The sequence below is a fragment of the Falco punctatus genome (assembly GCF_963210335.1).
Source record: "Falco punctatus genome assembly, chromosome: 20".
Taxonomy (NCBI): domain Eukaryota; kingdom Metazoa; phylum Chordata; class Aves; order Falconiformes; family Falconidae; genus Falco; species Falco punctatus.
Window position 1 is genome coordinate 3,104,006 of NC_137600.1, and position 12,370 is coordinate 3,116,375.

Here is a 12,370-nt window from a genome sequence, read left to right on the forward strand (position 1 = left end):
TTCATTTTTCTTTTGAAACGTGATAGAAATAAACACAATATTAATCCTACAACAAGACATTAGTTCCCCAAGTGGAGTTGAGGCTCTCCTCGTTTCCCTTGGTTTCGTTTGCCTCCATTTTCCATGTAGTGGGATTTTAAAGGGCTCTTTAATTGGCTTTCTTTTTAATAAAACCAGCCTGGAAGCAGCAGTAGACATAGGCCAGTGCTTAGGAGGCCTTTTTATTGGAAATTTTTAAAAAAATGCTTTAATCTGATTTTATCTGCCAGTCATAGCAAGCATAGTCTGAGCCCTACCCAGCCCCAGTTCAGCCTCTGGAAGGATCTCAAGTCTACAGCTGTTTTCTAATGGACAAATACGTAAAAAATGGGTTAGGCATATTTTGGATACACGATACCCATATCATCTCTGGGACACTTTCCTTTTTTTTCTGGGAATTTATTTACTGTTGGTTTTGGAATTTTGTGATTAAAGGCAGATTGCACCAGTTGATTGTTAGAGACAGAATGGATAAGGATGTTCCCATATAATTAAGGCAGGAGGGGGGGAAAAAACCTCAGATGCTATCCCATTTTGATGAACACATGATGTCTTGGTTGAGATTACTTGATGGGTCTTCGCACACTTAAGTGACAAACTTGTGTCATAGAAGATACCACAACCAGCTGTGGCTCACAGACAGGCTATCCTCACAGGGAGCAACAACAAAAAAAAAAAAAAAAAAAAGAAGGAATGATCTGGAAATTGCTCCATCTTTAAGGCTTTCCTTTAATGCTGAGACTAGCATGCAGGGAGGAAAAATTGTACTTGCAGCAGCATTTAACAGTTTTACACTGGGTACAAGCAGGATTGCTCAGATAAGCAGTGCCAGCAGCACATGGCTTGGAGACCTTGCCACTGCTAGCAAAAGTAATTGCAACCCCCCTCTAAGCACCCCAAGGCCAGGGAGCAGAATCCAGTAGATTCCTCTTTGCTCTAGGAAGTGTGGGATAGGGCTTTTCAGTATTAAACCAGCTCAATTATTTGTTATGTTACAGGAATTTTTTTCCCATCACATTCAATTCAAGCTTGCTTTCTAAATGAGGCCACCACGGAAAAACTTAAGCAGCTTTTTAACCCACACAACCATGTTCCTGTTCAGGACCAAGCACCAGCCTTCAGGGAAGGGATGCGAGTTGGGAAAAGAATCACCAGAGAAGCCACATTTTCAGTATTGACCTTTATTGAGCAAGAACTGCTGTGACTTTTACATCAAACAACAAAAGGTTGCGTACTGTGCATGTCAACTAGGTTCTCCCATGAGCAAAAGTCCACCCTAATTGCACCAGTGAGGTAAACATAATTATTTATAAGTAGCTTTTTTTTTTTTTTTAAGGCTAGGAGAGTTCTGGTTCTCATGAATATTCTATTACTGTTTTCTGTTTGGTTTTTGGCTCAGTTGGTTCTTTGCATAATACATCTTAAGTCATTCCTCAGATATGTCCCTCCAACAGCACTGGAAATTCAAAAGCTTCCTTTGCACATTTCATCTCATGCACTATTATTAGTATTATTTTTTTATTTTTTTTTTTTTAGATCCCCAAGCTCTGTGGAGGGAGTACATCTTGAGCCTGCATGCATTCCCCCCCCCTCCCCCATATTGCACAAAAAAGTAAAATACTGTGTGTCTGGAGCCTCCATGAGAGAACCCGTTCTGCTTTGAAGCCGTCACTCACATGCATTTTGCAGCTGTCATATGGCTTAACCTTTTGCACCGACCCAAGCTCTTTAATTTTTTTTTTTAAATTTAGCTATGATTTATTTTATTCGGTCTCTTTAATCTCTTTTACTACAGCATGTGAAGTAACTTTCTCCACTTTCTTGGTGGACACTAATTTCTCCTCAAAGCTTTCTTCGTGTTCCTCTACCTTCTGAGTGACTGTCACCGACTTTGTGATATATGTGGTTGTACTGTCCCCACCTTCAGTGATTTTCTCGGCTTTTTTGGTTACCACAATTTTCTCACCCTTATCATCAATTGGGCTCACATCTAGGCCATTGGTGACAACTCCCTTGTCTTCCTCCTCCTTCCCTTTGGATTCCTCCGCTTCCTTCTTCTCCTCCACCTCACCATTCACTGCGATGTCTTCTTTCCTGGACTCCTTCTCTACCTCTGCGCTAATTTTGGTTACCTTTTTGACAGTGATGGTCTCCTCCACCACAGCCTTTTCGTCTTTGACCGGGGAGGCCGGCTTCTCTGGAGAACGAGGCTTCTCTGGAGTCGCCGGCTTTTCCGGGGAGCGGGGCTTCTCCGGGCTCGCCGGCTTTTCGGGGGAGCGGGGCTTCTCTGGCGTTGCAGACTTCTCTGGGGTCACTGCTTTCTCTGGGGTCGCAGGCTTCTCCGGCGTCGCAGGCCTCTCCGGGGTTGCTGCCTTGTCTGGAGAGGTTACCTTTGGTGTCGCAGGCTTCTCCGGAGAGGCTGCTTTCTCCTCCTCCTTGGCTGGTTTCTCACCACCTTTCTCCACCTTCGGTTCTTTTCCTGCTTCTGCAGCTGCTTCTTTCTGGACAGCCTTGGCCGGCTCTGTTACAGGGGACTTAGGGGGCGATTTTGGGGGGGACTTTGTGGGAGGTGTTTTGACCTTCTCTACCTTTGCTGCTACCTCCTCAGCTTTGCCCTTGGGCTCAGCTTCTTCCCTCTCTTCCTCAGCCTCCTCCCCTTCTTCCTTTTCCTCTATTTCTTCTTTTTCAGAACCTCCTTCTTCCGCTGCATCGGATTTTGCAGCTTCTTCTTCCTCTGCTTCCTCTTCCTCCTTCTCTTCTTCCTCAGGTGCAGCCGCTTGTTCTGCGGCAGCCTTCTCCGAAACAGCTTCTTCCTCCACAGCTGCTTCTTCTGCCTTTTCTTCCTCTTGTTCTTCTTGCTGGGCCTTGGCTGCCATTTCTTCCGCAATAGCTGCCAGGGCATCTTCCATTTCAGACTTTTCATCCTCTACCTTTGTCTCTTCAATGATTTCTTCTACAAACTTGTGCTGGACCTTCAGCTTTGGTGGTTCAATTTTTGTTTTCTGGATTTTAGTGGATGCTATTGTGACAGATGGTTGTCTGTGTGTGAATATGGGACCAGTAATGCTTCCAGAGAAGGCACTGAATCTTGTCTCTTCGCCCTCCAGTAGCTTCCTAAGGGAATCGGGAGGAGAACAAAAAAAACCAACTGAGCATAGAAACCCAATGTAAAGGAACAGCTATTAGAATGTTTCCCCATCAGCAGGATGAAGCCAGTTTGTATATGGAATATGCTAGAGCTGATCAGCATAATCCATCGCTCATAGCCCCAGTTCAGCTTTCCTTGAATCCGCTCCTTTGTGAGATTCATACGCAGCAAACAGCTTTTAGCTTGGTTTGTATGTGAGGAGCATAAAGACCTTTAGCTTATCAGTTGAAACTCATCCTTAATGTCAAAAAACTTCATTATGGCTTAAGCCAGCATAGAGCATGGCAAAATAATTAACTTCATAAGACTTATTACAACTTGGGCAAACTGAGAACTTGACACAGACCCAAATCAAATGTTGTGGCCAAGACATTCAAAGCTAATTAGAGTGTATGTCCTAGTTCAACAGCGTGGGCATCCACCTTTCTCATATGAAAACCAGACAGACTTCTGTTCGGCTGACTTTGGCAGCAGCCAGCTATAGACCCTAGGGTACCTGTGTGTTTGCCTGAACGACCTCAGGAATTCCAGCAGATCTGGAGACAGGTTTTTTTTGTTTTACTTCTCTATTCAAATAGATCTTTTTCATCTAAGCCTGTGACCCAGAAAAATTGGCAGCTCTCTGATGAGAGTTCTGAAGTGATGCAAAGGAGAAGAAAAAAACCTGCCAGGTGATGGCAATAGCAAGCAATGTTCCTGCTCCAGATTAGAGCAGATGCCTTTAAAGGAAAGTTCAGCAAGAAAAGCAAAAAAGTGTTTGTGACAAGTGGATTAGCGCTCCCTGCTTGAAACCGTGATCAAGCAAGCGCACCGTCTCTCCCAAGTGATAAAAGGGAATTCAAGTGACAAGCACCGCTCGCTTGGCATATGCAAAGCAAATGGGAATTAAAAATAAACTTGTCTTTTGCTGCTGCACCTTCTGCTTTCATAAACAGGGGCAGCACGCGGCAGCAAGGGGCTGCTGCACTGAGTCACGCTGCCCTGCGCCCACTGGGCTCTTAGGGAGCCGGTCCCTAATGACCTCGGGCTCCTGATGGCAAACACTCCCTGGCTCCAGGCAGATTTGGGAACAGCTGTAATAATTTAGTCAAGCTCTAGTTTTACTCATGTTCACTGCTTGTGGATCTGTGTAAAGCTTCCCAAGCCAGCAGCAGCCGCAGCACTATTAATATTCCAGGCATGTCTGCAGTGATCCTACTGTACCTGTATGCAGCAATTTCAATATCCAGGGCCATCTTGACATTGAGGAGGTCCTGGTATTCCCTCAAGTGACGAGCCATTTCCCACTTCGTCCCTCTAAGCTCGTTTTCCAGCTGATGAATTGTGTCCTGCAACAGAGATGCAGAAAAAACCCTTGAGACACAGGTAGGGGCTTCACCCCGACATGGAGCAGGAAAAGTTCTCCAAAGGGACTTCCCCACACTCTTCCCACCCTGCTGGGAGGTGGGATCAGGACAGCCCCCCCCTCCCCCCCCCCGGCAGCCCCCCACCCGGCACACCCACACCCCCGGTACCTGGTAGGTGGTGAGGTCGTTGTTGTGGCGCTCCTCGATGTCGCTCAGCTGCCGCTCCAGCGACTCCTTGGTGCCACGCACCGACTCCAGCTCGATGCTCTTGGACTGCAGCTGCCGGCGGTACTCGGCGATCTCCTCCTTGGCGGAGCGGATGGCCTCCTTGTTCTGCTCGGCCGCCTCCGTCAGCTTGGCATAGCGGCACTTGAACCACTCCTCGGCCTGGTGCATGTTGTGGTCGGACTGGCACTCCAGCTGGGCGCGGATCTCCTTCAGCGCCGTGGTGAGGTCGGTCTTCAGGTAGTCCTTCCTCTCCACCGTGGCGTGGGACGCCTGCAGCTGCGCCAGCAGCTCGGCCACCTCCTCCTCGTGGTTGCCCCGCAGGAAGGCCACCTCGTCCTGCAGCGACTGCACCTTCTTGTCCAGCTCCGCCCGCATCAGCGAGGCCTCCTCCATCTCCTTGCGCAGGGCGCGGATGGTGGCCTCCGTCTCGTCGCGCAGCCGCGCCTCATCCTCGAAGCGCTCCCGCAGGCGCTGGATGTCCTCCTCGATGTGCTCCGAGTCCAGCTGGATCTGCGCCTTCTCGTGGCTCACCTGCTCCAGCGCCCCGCGCAGCTCCCGCAGCTCCTGCTCGTAGGCATCGCTCAGCTGCGCGCGCCCGGCGTGCTTCTGCCGCAGCGCCGCCAGCTCCGCCTCGATCTCCTTGTTCTGCTGCTCCAGGTAGTGCACCTTCTCGATGTAGCCGGCGAAGCGGTCGTTCAGCCCCTGCAGCTGCTCCTTCTCGTTGGAGCGGCTCAGCTTCAGCTCCGCCGCGCCGTTCAGCAGCGAGGACTGGCTCAGCTCCAGGCTCTCGGCGGAGCTCAGCACCGTGGAGCCGTAGGCGGCCCGCGGCCCCCCCAGGTTGGGGCGCTTGTAGGAGGAGGACACGGTGCTGCCCGAGCCCCGCGACCACGACTGCGAGCGGAAGCCGCTGGACGGGGAGGCGCTGGCGCGGCTGTAGGTGGCGCGGGTCTCGGTCACCCGGCGGTACGAGGGGTTGCCCAGGGGCTCCATGGTGTAGCTCATGGCGGGGCACTCGGGGGTGGCGGGCGGCGACGCGGCGCTGCTCCCGCCGCCGCCGCCCCTTATATAGCGCCGGCGGGCAGCGGCGGGGCGGTCCCGCACACGTGTACGGGGGGCGGCACCCCCAGCCCTGCCCCCGCCCCGCCCCCCGCCCCGCCCCCCGCCCCCGCCCCTGTCCCGCTCCCCCCCTCCCCCCCCCCCCCACTTCCTCGCCCCCGCGCCCCCCGCCGGGCCCCGGTGCCTGAGGCGCCCCCCGAGCCCCTTCCCCCTTCCCCTTGCTCCCCCTTCCCCCTCTCGCCCCCTCTCCCTTCGCGCTGCCCCTCCTCCCCCTTGCCCCGCGCCCCCCCTTCTCTCTGCCCCCTGCTCCGCCTCTCCCTTCCCCTGCTTCCTCCCTCCTGCCCCTGCTCCCTCCTGCCCCCTTCCCCAGGCCGGCACCCTCTTTCCTTCTTCCCTTCCCTTTCCTTTCCTTCCTTTCCTTCCTTTCCTTTCTTTCCTTTCTTTCCTCTCTTTTCTTTTCGTTTTTTCTTCCTTTTTTTTCATTCGATTTTATTTCTTTTATTTTCTTTCTCTTCTCCCTTTTATTTTTTTCCCTTCCTCTATCTTATTCCACTTCCCATCCTGCCCCTCCCCTCCCCGCTGCCCCCGCCCGCAGCGGCCATGGCGGAGCGGACGCGGCGCCCGCAGGGTAGGGCCGGGCCGGGCCGGGCCGGGGCCGGGCGGCTGCAGCACCACGGGCAGCTCCCGCGGGCGGGGGGGGGTGGGGGTGGGGGTGGGCAGCGGCGGCGAGCGGGGGGCGAGCGGGGGGGCGAGCAGGGGGGTCCCAAGCCGCCCCCCCCCCAACCCCTTCCCCAGGCGGGGGCTGACATCTGAAGGTCAGGGGCGGCGGAGGGGAGGGGGGGGGGGGGGCTGGGGGCGCGGCGAGGGGATGGGAGCGCCCTGCCAGGGCTTCGCCTCCCTCTGGGGGGGGACAGGGGGGGGTGTCTGCATCAGGATGCGGCCGTTGCGGTGCTGGAGCTGCCGGGCAGTGAAGAAGAGTTTGAGACCCTCCTCCCCGGCATCCAAAATCTTTGATTTTGAGTCTTCTTTCCCCCTCTCTTCTCCTCCCACCCTCGCATGTTAATGTAACGCTTGCTGCATTGCTTAGAAATAAATCCTCCTCCTTTGAAACCTCGTTAAAAAAATGATGTTTACATGGTACCGTATACTTTGTCTGGGTCGCGTTCCAGCGACTAGGTGCCATCCAGACTTTGAACGGCTCCTGGATGGATTACAGTTACATAGGCGCTTGATTAGCAAGCTGCAAAGAAAAAAAAAAAAAACAAAAAACCAACCCAAAGCACAACCCCCCAGACTGCTGGAAAAAGCCCTGCTACAGCTCCCATCGCAAAGCAGAGGGATGCTGAGGGGGGAGATTTTAACTCCCCGTTTAGAAAGGTGCTGGAAAGGGTCAGCCTGTGTGCAGCAGACTGTGAATTTTTAAGCAGATGATCCTGTTAACAAGCAAAATCCTGCTCAAAAATTGCCTTCTTGCCTTGAACCTGGGGCAGACAGCTGCTGGGTTTGATGCTGCTGTGGAGAGTTGGGGAAGTCTGAGGGACAGGGTTAAACTTTGCAAACCACATGGAGCAGCATGGTACCTCTGCTGGCTCATTAATATGATGCTGTCATAGGACTGCAGCACTGCAGTCAGCGGAGAAGTCGGAATGATCCGAGATATCTGCTGAACTGGATGTGCAAACACGGGCACTTGGATCCACCGCTTAACCCCTCTGGAGTTCTATATGACAAACGTGGAGAAAAGGGTTTGTTATAATTGAAGCAATCACAGATTCTAAATCTGTTCCATTAATTTTGCCAAGAGTTTTCTCCGTTGGCAAAAAAGCATCCCTTTGGATTTAATGGGAAGTGAAAACAAAACTACTGTCTATTATGGCATTGCATTTTGTTTCCTTTCAGGGGAAAAGATATGCTGCGGTCTGGTTTATTGCTGCTTTTTTTTTTTTTCCCTGTTAAGTAAAGACTGGGAGGGGGGAAGAGATCGTGGTTTTATACATATGGGAAACTTACTGTAAAAGAAGACATATGGTTAACAGAGCTGCTTGGGAGTCTTTATTATCCTCTCAATCTTCTGAAAACAAGTGAACGGTGTTGAACAGCAAGTAAGGAGGGGCATGTTGAACTTTGTGATACAACTCCCTTTCATTAAATACCTTGATGGTTTTAAATCCATTTACCCAGTGTGCAAAATAAATCGTTGCTTTAGAATCAAACTGTGATTAGCGTTTGACTATTTAATGTGGAAATTCAAGCCATGCAAACTTTTACAGAATACAGTAATTGTCATAATGCACATTGATTACCTTAAAAATCAGGATGTTTAGATAAGAAAAAGTTTGCATTCACAGGGGCATTCACAAGCAGGAATCCTTCTGAAATAAAATGCATTGTTTTAATTTAATGCACATTTTTGCAACGGTCAGTTCTGCTCTGTAATGAGATGCAGATGGACGGTACTCCTGCTACGTTACCCTGAAGGTGATCTGAAGGTTAGAATGAGTCAGGGAAATCAGTTGCCTTGTTTCTGATGAGCAACTGATCCCTTTTTCCTTTCTATCGATACCCACTTTGGAGACTTGGAAATGCAGACTAATATTTTTGCTTATAGAGAACTTTTTGCCTGAAAGTTTAACAAACAAGCATTGCTACTCCGGAGCAAACAGCAACCTGATGTCTCAGGCTTTGAAGCAGAAGAAGGGAAGGAATAGGCACTCCCAGAGATTTGAAAAGCAGCAGCATGGATTTTAATCTTGATTATACATTATTGACAAACCTGCATTACAGAAATACTATAGGAGGATGAGACTGAGTTCTGCAGTTTCCTTAAAAAAAAAAAAATAAATAAAAAGGAAAGAAAATACAGAAGGTGGAGTTGCACAACAGTCTGACTGCTTCCAGATAAAGGAGTTCAAAAAAATATGCAATGATATTTAATTAACCTGAATATCTTTAAAAAAATAATAGCATTGGATGTATGGGAGAAAAAGGGGTTGGGGGCTGGGCAGGTTTATGCTATAGAGAGACAGCAGAATGAAGGCGACTGGGCAGATTATACAATGCAGTTGGTTGGAACTATTAAAATATTATTTACCAGCTTAAAGGGGGTTTCTCTTGGTAAGCAGCTGCCTGTTTGTCATATAAGCCTGATCTAAGCTTAAGCAATTTAAGCCTGAATAGGTCCTAGTGCTATCCATGCAGAGGGCAAACAGTAACATCAGAAGGAATTTTGTCAGAGTATAAAAAAAAAAAAAAAAAGAGTAAGGAAAGCAGGATTTGGTCCACATTCTCAGTTCTACACCACCAAGAGATGTAAATTGGCGTGACTCTCCAAGCTGAGGAAGTTATATCAATATATGTCAGCTGAAGACCTTGACGTCCTAGAACCTTATTTCATCACCAACAACTTATAATAAATAATGGCCCAGATAATCAGCTGGTGTAAATTGGTCTCATTCCAGCAGAGTCAAGAGAGCAAGGATGGGTGCTGCAGTCCGGCTGAGCATATGTCCTAATAATATATATGTAGCGACAGCTACGGAAGGAAACACTGAGGTTTATGCACGGAGGGCCTAATCCTGTACGGTGCTGGATGCTTCTTGAAAAAGGCTTTAGGACCTCAGTTCCTAAGCGAGCCAAGCAGCCACCGCAGGATTGGGCCATCACATGAACGAGCAGGGCCGGTGCCCAGCGTTGTGGGAAGCCGAACCTTAGAAAGGATTTACTTGGTTTGTTTGTGCAATTTTTCAGAGCTGGAGATTTGAAATATCATATTGGGGGGGGGGGGAGGGGGGGGTGGGTTTAATCATAGCTTGGCATGATCATTCACAAATCACCCTCAGCATCATTTGGGGACAGTGGGTACCATGAGGGAGAGGATGCAGCGGAGGGGAGGGGATGGAGCCCTGGGCATTTCACCACCGTCTGTCCCAGACTTGCTGGGAGCGGTGGCGTGGCTGGGGGCTCTAATGCAGCTCCACCAGGCTGATTGCCAGCGTGCCACAGCATAAAGTGCAAAGTTCCTACTGGAAAATGCTCGTGCTTTTCGTTTTCTTTCTGTTCTAACCTGGACTTCCTCAAGACAGAACGGTAACACAAGAACATTTTCCCAGCATGTCCCACTTTTCATCACTCCCAGCCAGCCAGTGGATGTGTTTCAGGACCTTAAACCAAACACTTCCAGACACTTGCATTATTTCCTCATGCAGAAATGCTTTGTGTTGCATTTGAAGATAATGAATTTCTGAAAACACACTCCTAAAGCAGCTTTTGTCTTCGATTTACTGGTGAGTGAAAAGTTCTTGCAAATTCCTACAGATGATCACTGAGCTCATTGCTGCTTTCGCTTCCTCGGATTCATTTGCTGCAAGAGCAGTTAAACACACAGACCTTTCTGTGCCAATACCAAGAATGATTTCCCAGCTACAAACGTACTTTGGTCATTTACTAACTGGAAGCTGATCATTTACTGTACCACCTACACTTTTCAGTGGTGTTTTCCTTGGGTTTTTAAATCGCTGCATTGCACTGATTTTGTAACATCTGTAACGCAACATCCTCTTCCACGGCTGCCTCCTGCCTCGTTTCAAAGGGCCAATTCTTTAGCTTGGGTGGGTTCACACAGGTGCGGAATGCCGGATTACTCCATGAAGGATTTAGCCTAGAGTCTCATGATTAATAATAGAAAACTATTCAAGAAGGGTTTCAGATCCCACTGTAGATTCCAGCAGCTTTCTCTGGTGTTGTACGGGATGCTGGCACGCACTCCGGTGAGGGGGAAGGCCTTGTGCCTCCATCTCCGTGACAGCTCTTCATGGCTTTGATTTGCAACAAATTTATTCGAGCAACACAATGAATCCCCCGCCAGCAAACCCCTTGTCCATGCTGCTTGAATTGGATGTTGAAGTCCATTTCCACCGCTTCTTTAAACAACACTTTGACCAATTAACGGGGGATGTGTGATGAACTTGCCATGTGGAAAGTAGATTCAGCACAGAAACCAACTGTGACCCTTCTTAATGACAATGTTTCTGAGCCGATGGCCGTGTGCATTAGACAGATGTGAGAAGGCTTGGTTCCTACCAGGGAATTGCATTGTAGATTCTTGGATCAGAGGAGCCAAAAACTGTCAGAGCAGAAATAAGGCTGCCTAGAACAGCTTTTGTTCAGGTAGAAGGAGTCTGGAGGTAAAGGTTGTAATGAAACAGAGTCAGAAGCAAACTGGCACCTACTCAAGAAAAGGACTGAGCTTCAGTGAAGGCACTGAGCCTCAGTTTCCCTTCTGGTACTGTCCTTCTGTATCGGCAGCTGGATGCACCTCTGCTACTGTGGCCCTTTTATTATTGGTTTTTTATTTTTATTAAGATCCTCTGGCTGCATGTCAGGAAACATTGAAAAGAATGTAGCAGCTATAAGACCGCTTTGATAACTTCAATCATAACGATGCGTAGTGCCTTTCTGTTAATATTACCATCTTGTAACCACAGTAGTGCCATTGCCCCACAGCCAGCCTCATCCAAGCACCTCAGCAGAGTTAACTTGGCTGCCAACTGGGAGGACTGGATCCAGGTGGAGCATAAAGGAGCATGGAGAGTGTCCCGATGCTTCTGATGGCTGTTCAACCCCAGCGAATACCCAACACAGCCTTTGATGAGGCTGAAAGTACTAATTTATCCCTGGATTGGAAAAAAAGAGCGCATAACAGAGACACAACTGTGGAGTGTGCATGGTTTTAAACTGGTTTTGGTGGGTTGTTGCAACTCAATTTGTCAGAAAGAACTGACTCTTGTTGCTGGGGGGGTGCACGACGGGGGAGCCAGGGTATTGCTGGACACTGTGTGCCTGGGGTTGGGATAGCATCGGGTCTGGACATCCCAGCTCAGGTCCATTAGCGTAGTTCGCCTTGCCTGTTTGCTTCAAATCCAAATCAGAGTTTCTTGCTCCCGTGACACACTACACGCTGAATTTCACATGTGACATCTTCCAAAAGCCACGGCTCTCACAGGGATCCTGTGCTGCTGAGGTATCACAGCCTGTGGCACCCTGTCGCCTGTGGTGATGGTTCTAAATGGTAGGATTAGCAGGATGGCAGAGGAGCGAGATGGGAACATATACTGATGTTCTCTGATCAATAGGCAGGATGTGGTTGATTTCAGATTTCTGGTCTCTCTTGGAAAATTTGCATTCAAGGTATTAAATCACCCGATTCTGCCTTCTGTAGAGCTGGCCGATTCAGGCACTGCAATGGATCAGCTCTGAGCCACAGCCCAGGCAAAGAAAAAAACCCGGATTTAATTGGCTTGGATGAAAAACGAAGGAAGTACCGTGGCTTTGTTCCCTCGATGCTTCCACACTCTGCTTGGTTTTATGGCTCACTGGTCATTTTTCCTACGTGTATTGTCTGATGTTTCAAACTGAACTATCCTGCAAGTTGCCATCCGGAAAATGGCAGAGGTCAGGGTAGCAATCTTTCAGTGATAAAGCGATCAAAAATAGCTCTTCCTACCTCGTTTTGAAAGGCTTTTCACTACCCTTCTATTTCTAAAAATATAACTTC

The 12,370-nt window shown here is 49.2% G+C and overlaps 1 protein-coding gene across 1 annotated transcript; it reads right to left on the reverse strand.

Moving 5' to 3' along the window:
• Window positions 1-1,204: 1,204 nt before the first annotated feature.
• On the reverse strand, window positions 1,205-5,845 carry NEFM (neurofilament medium chain). The gene is made up of 3 exons (XM_080370346.1): window positions 4,702-5,845; window positions 4,391-4,515; window positions 1,205-3,153 (listed from the first exon to the last, which is right to left on the reverse strand). Exons 1-3 carry the CDS (start codon window positions 5,761-5,763, stop codon window positions 1,803-1,805), a joined length of 2,538 nt encoding a protein of 845 aa, XP_080226472.1. The 5' UTR covers window positions 5,764-5,845; the 3' UTR covers window positions 1,205-1,802.
• Between the last annotated feature and the right edge of the window lie 6,525 nt (window positions 5,846-12,370).

Bases quoted from the DNA above. Each gene is read 5' to 3' on its own strand.
- NEFM (XM_080370346.1), bottom strand. From the start codon at position 5,763: ATGAGCTACACCATGGAGCCCCTGGGCAACCCCTCGTACCGCCGGGTG. The intron at 4,516-4,701 runs GTACCGGGGGTG...TCTCTGTTGCAG, and splicing joins ACGACCTCACCACCTACCAG to GACACAATTCATCAGCTGGA. The intron at 3,154-4,390 runs GTACAGTAGGAT...CGATTCCCTTAG, and splicing joins ATTGAAATTGCTGCATACAG to GAAGCTACTGGAGGGCGAAG.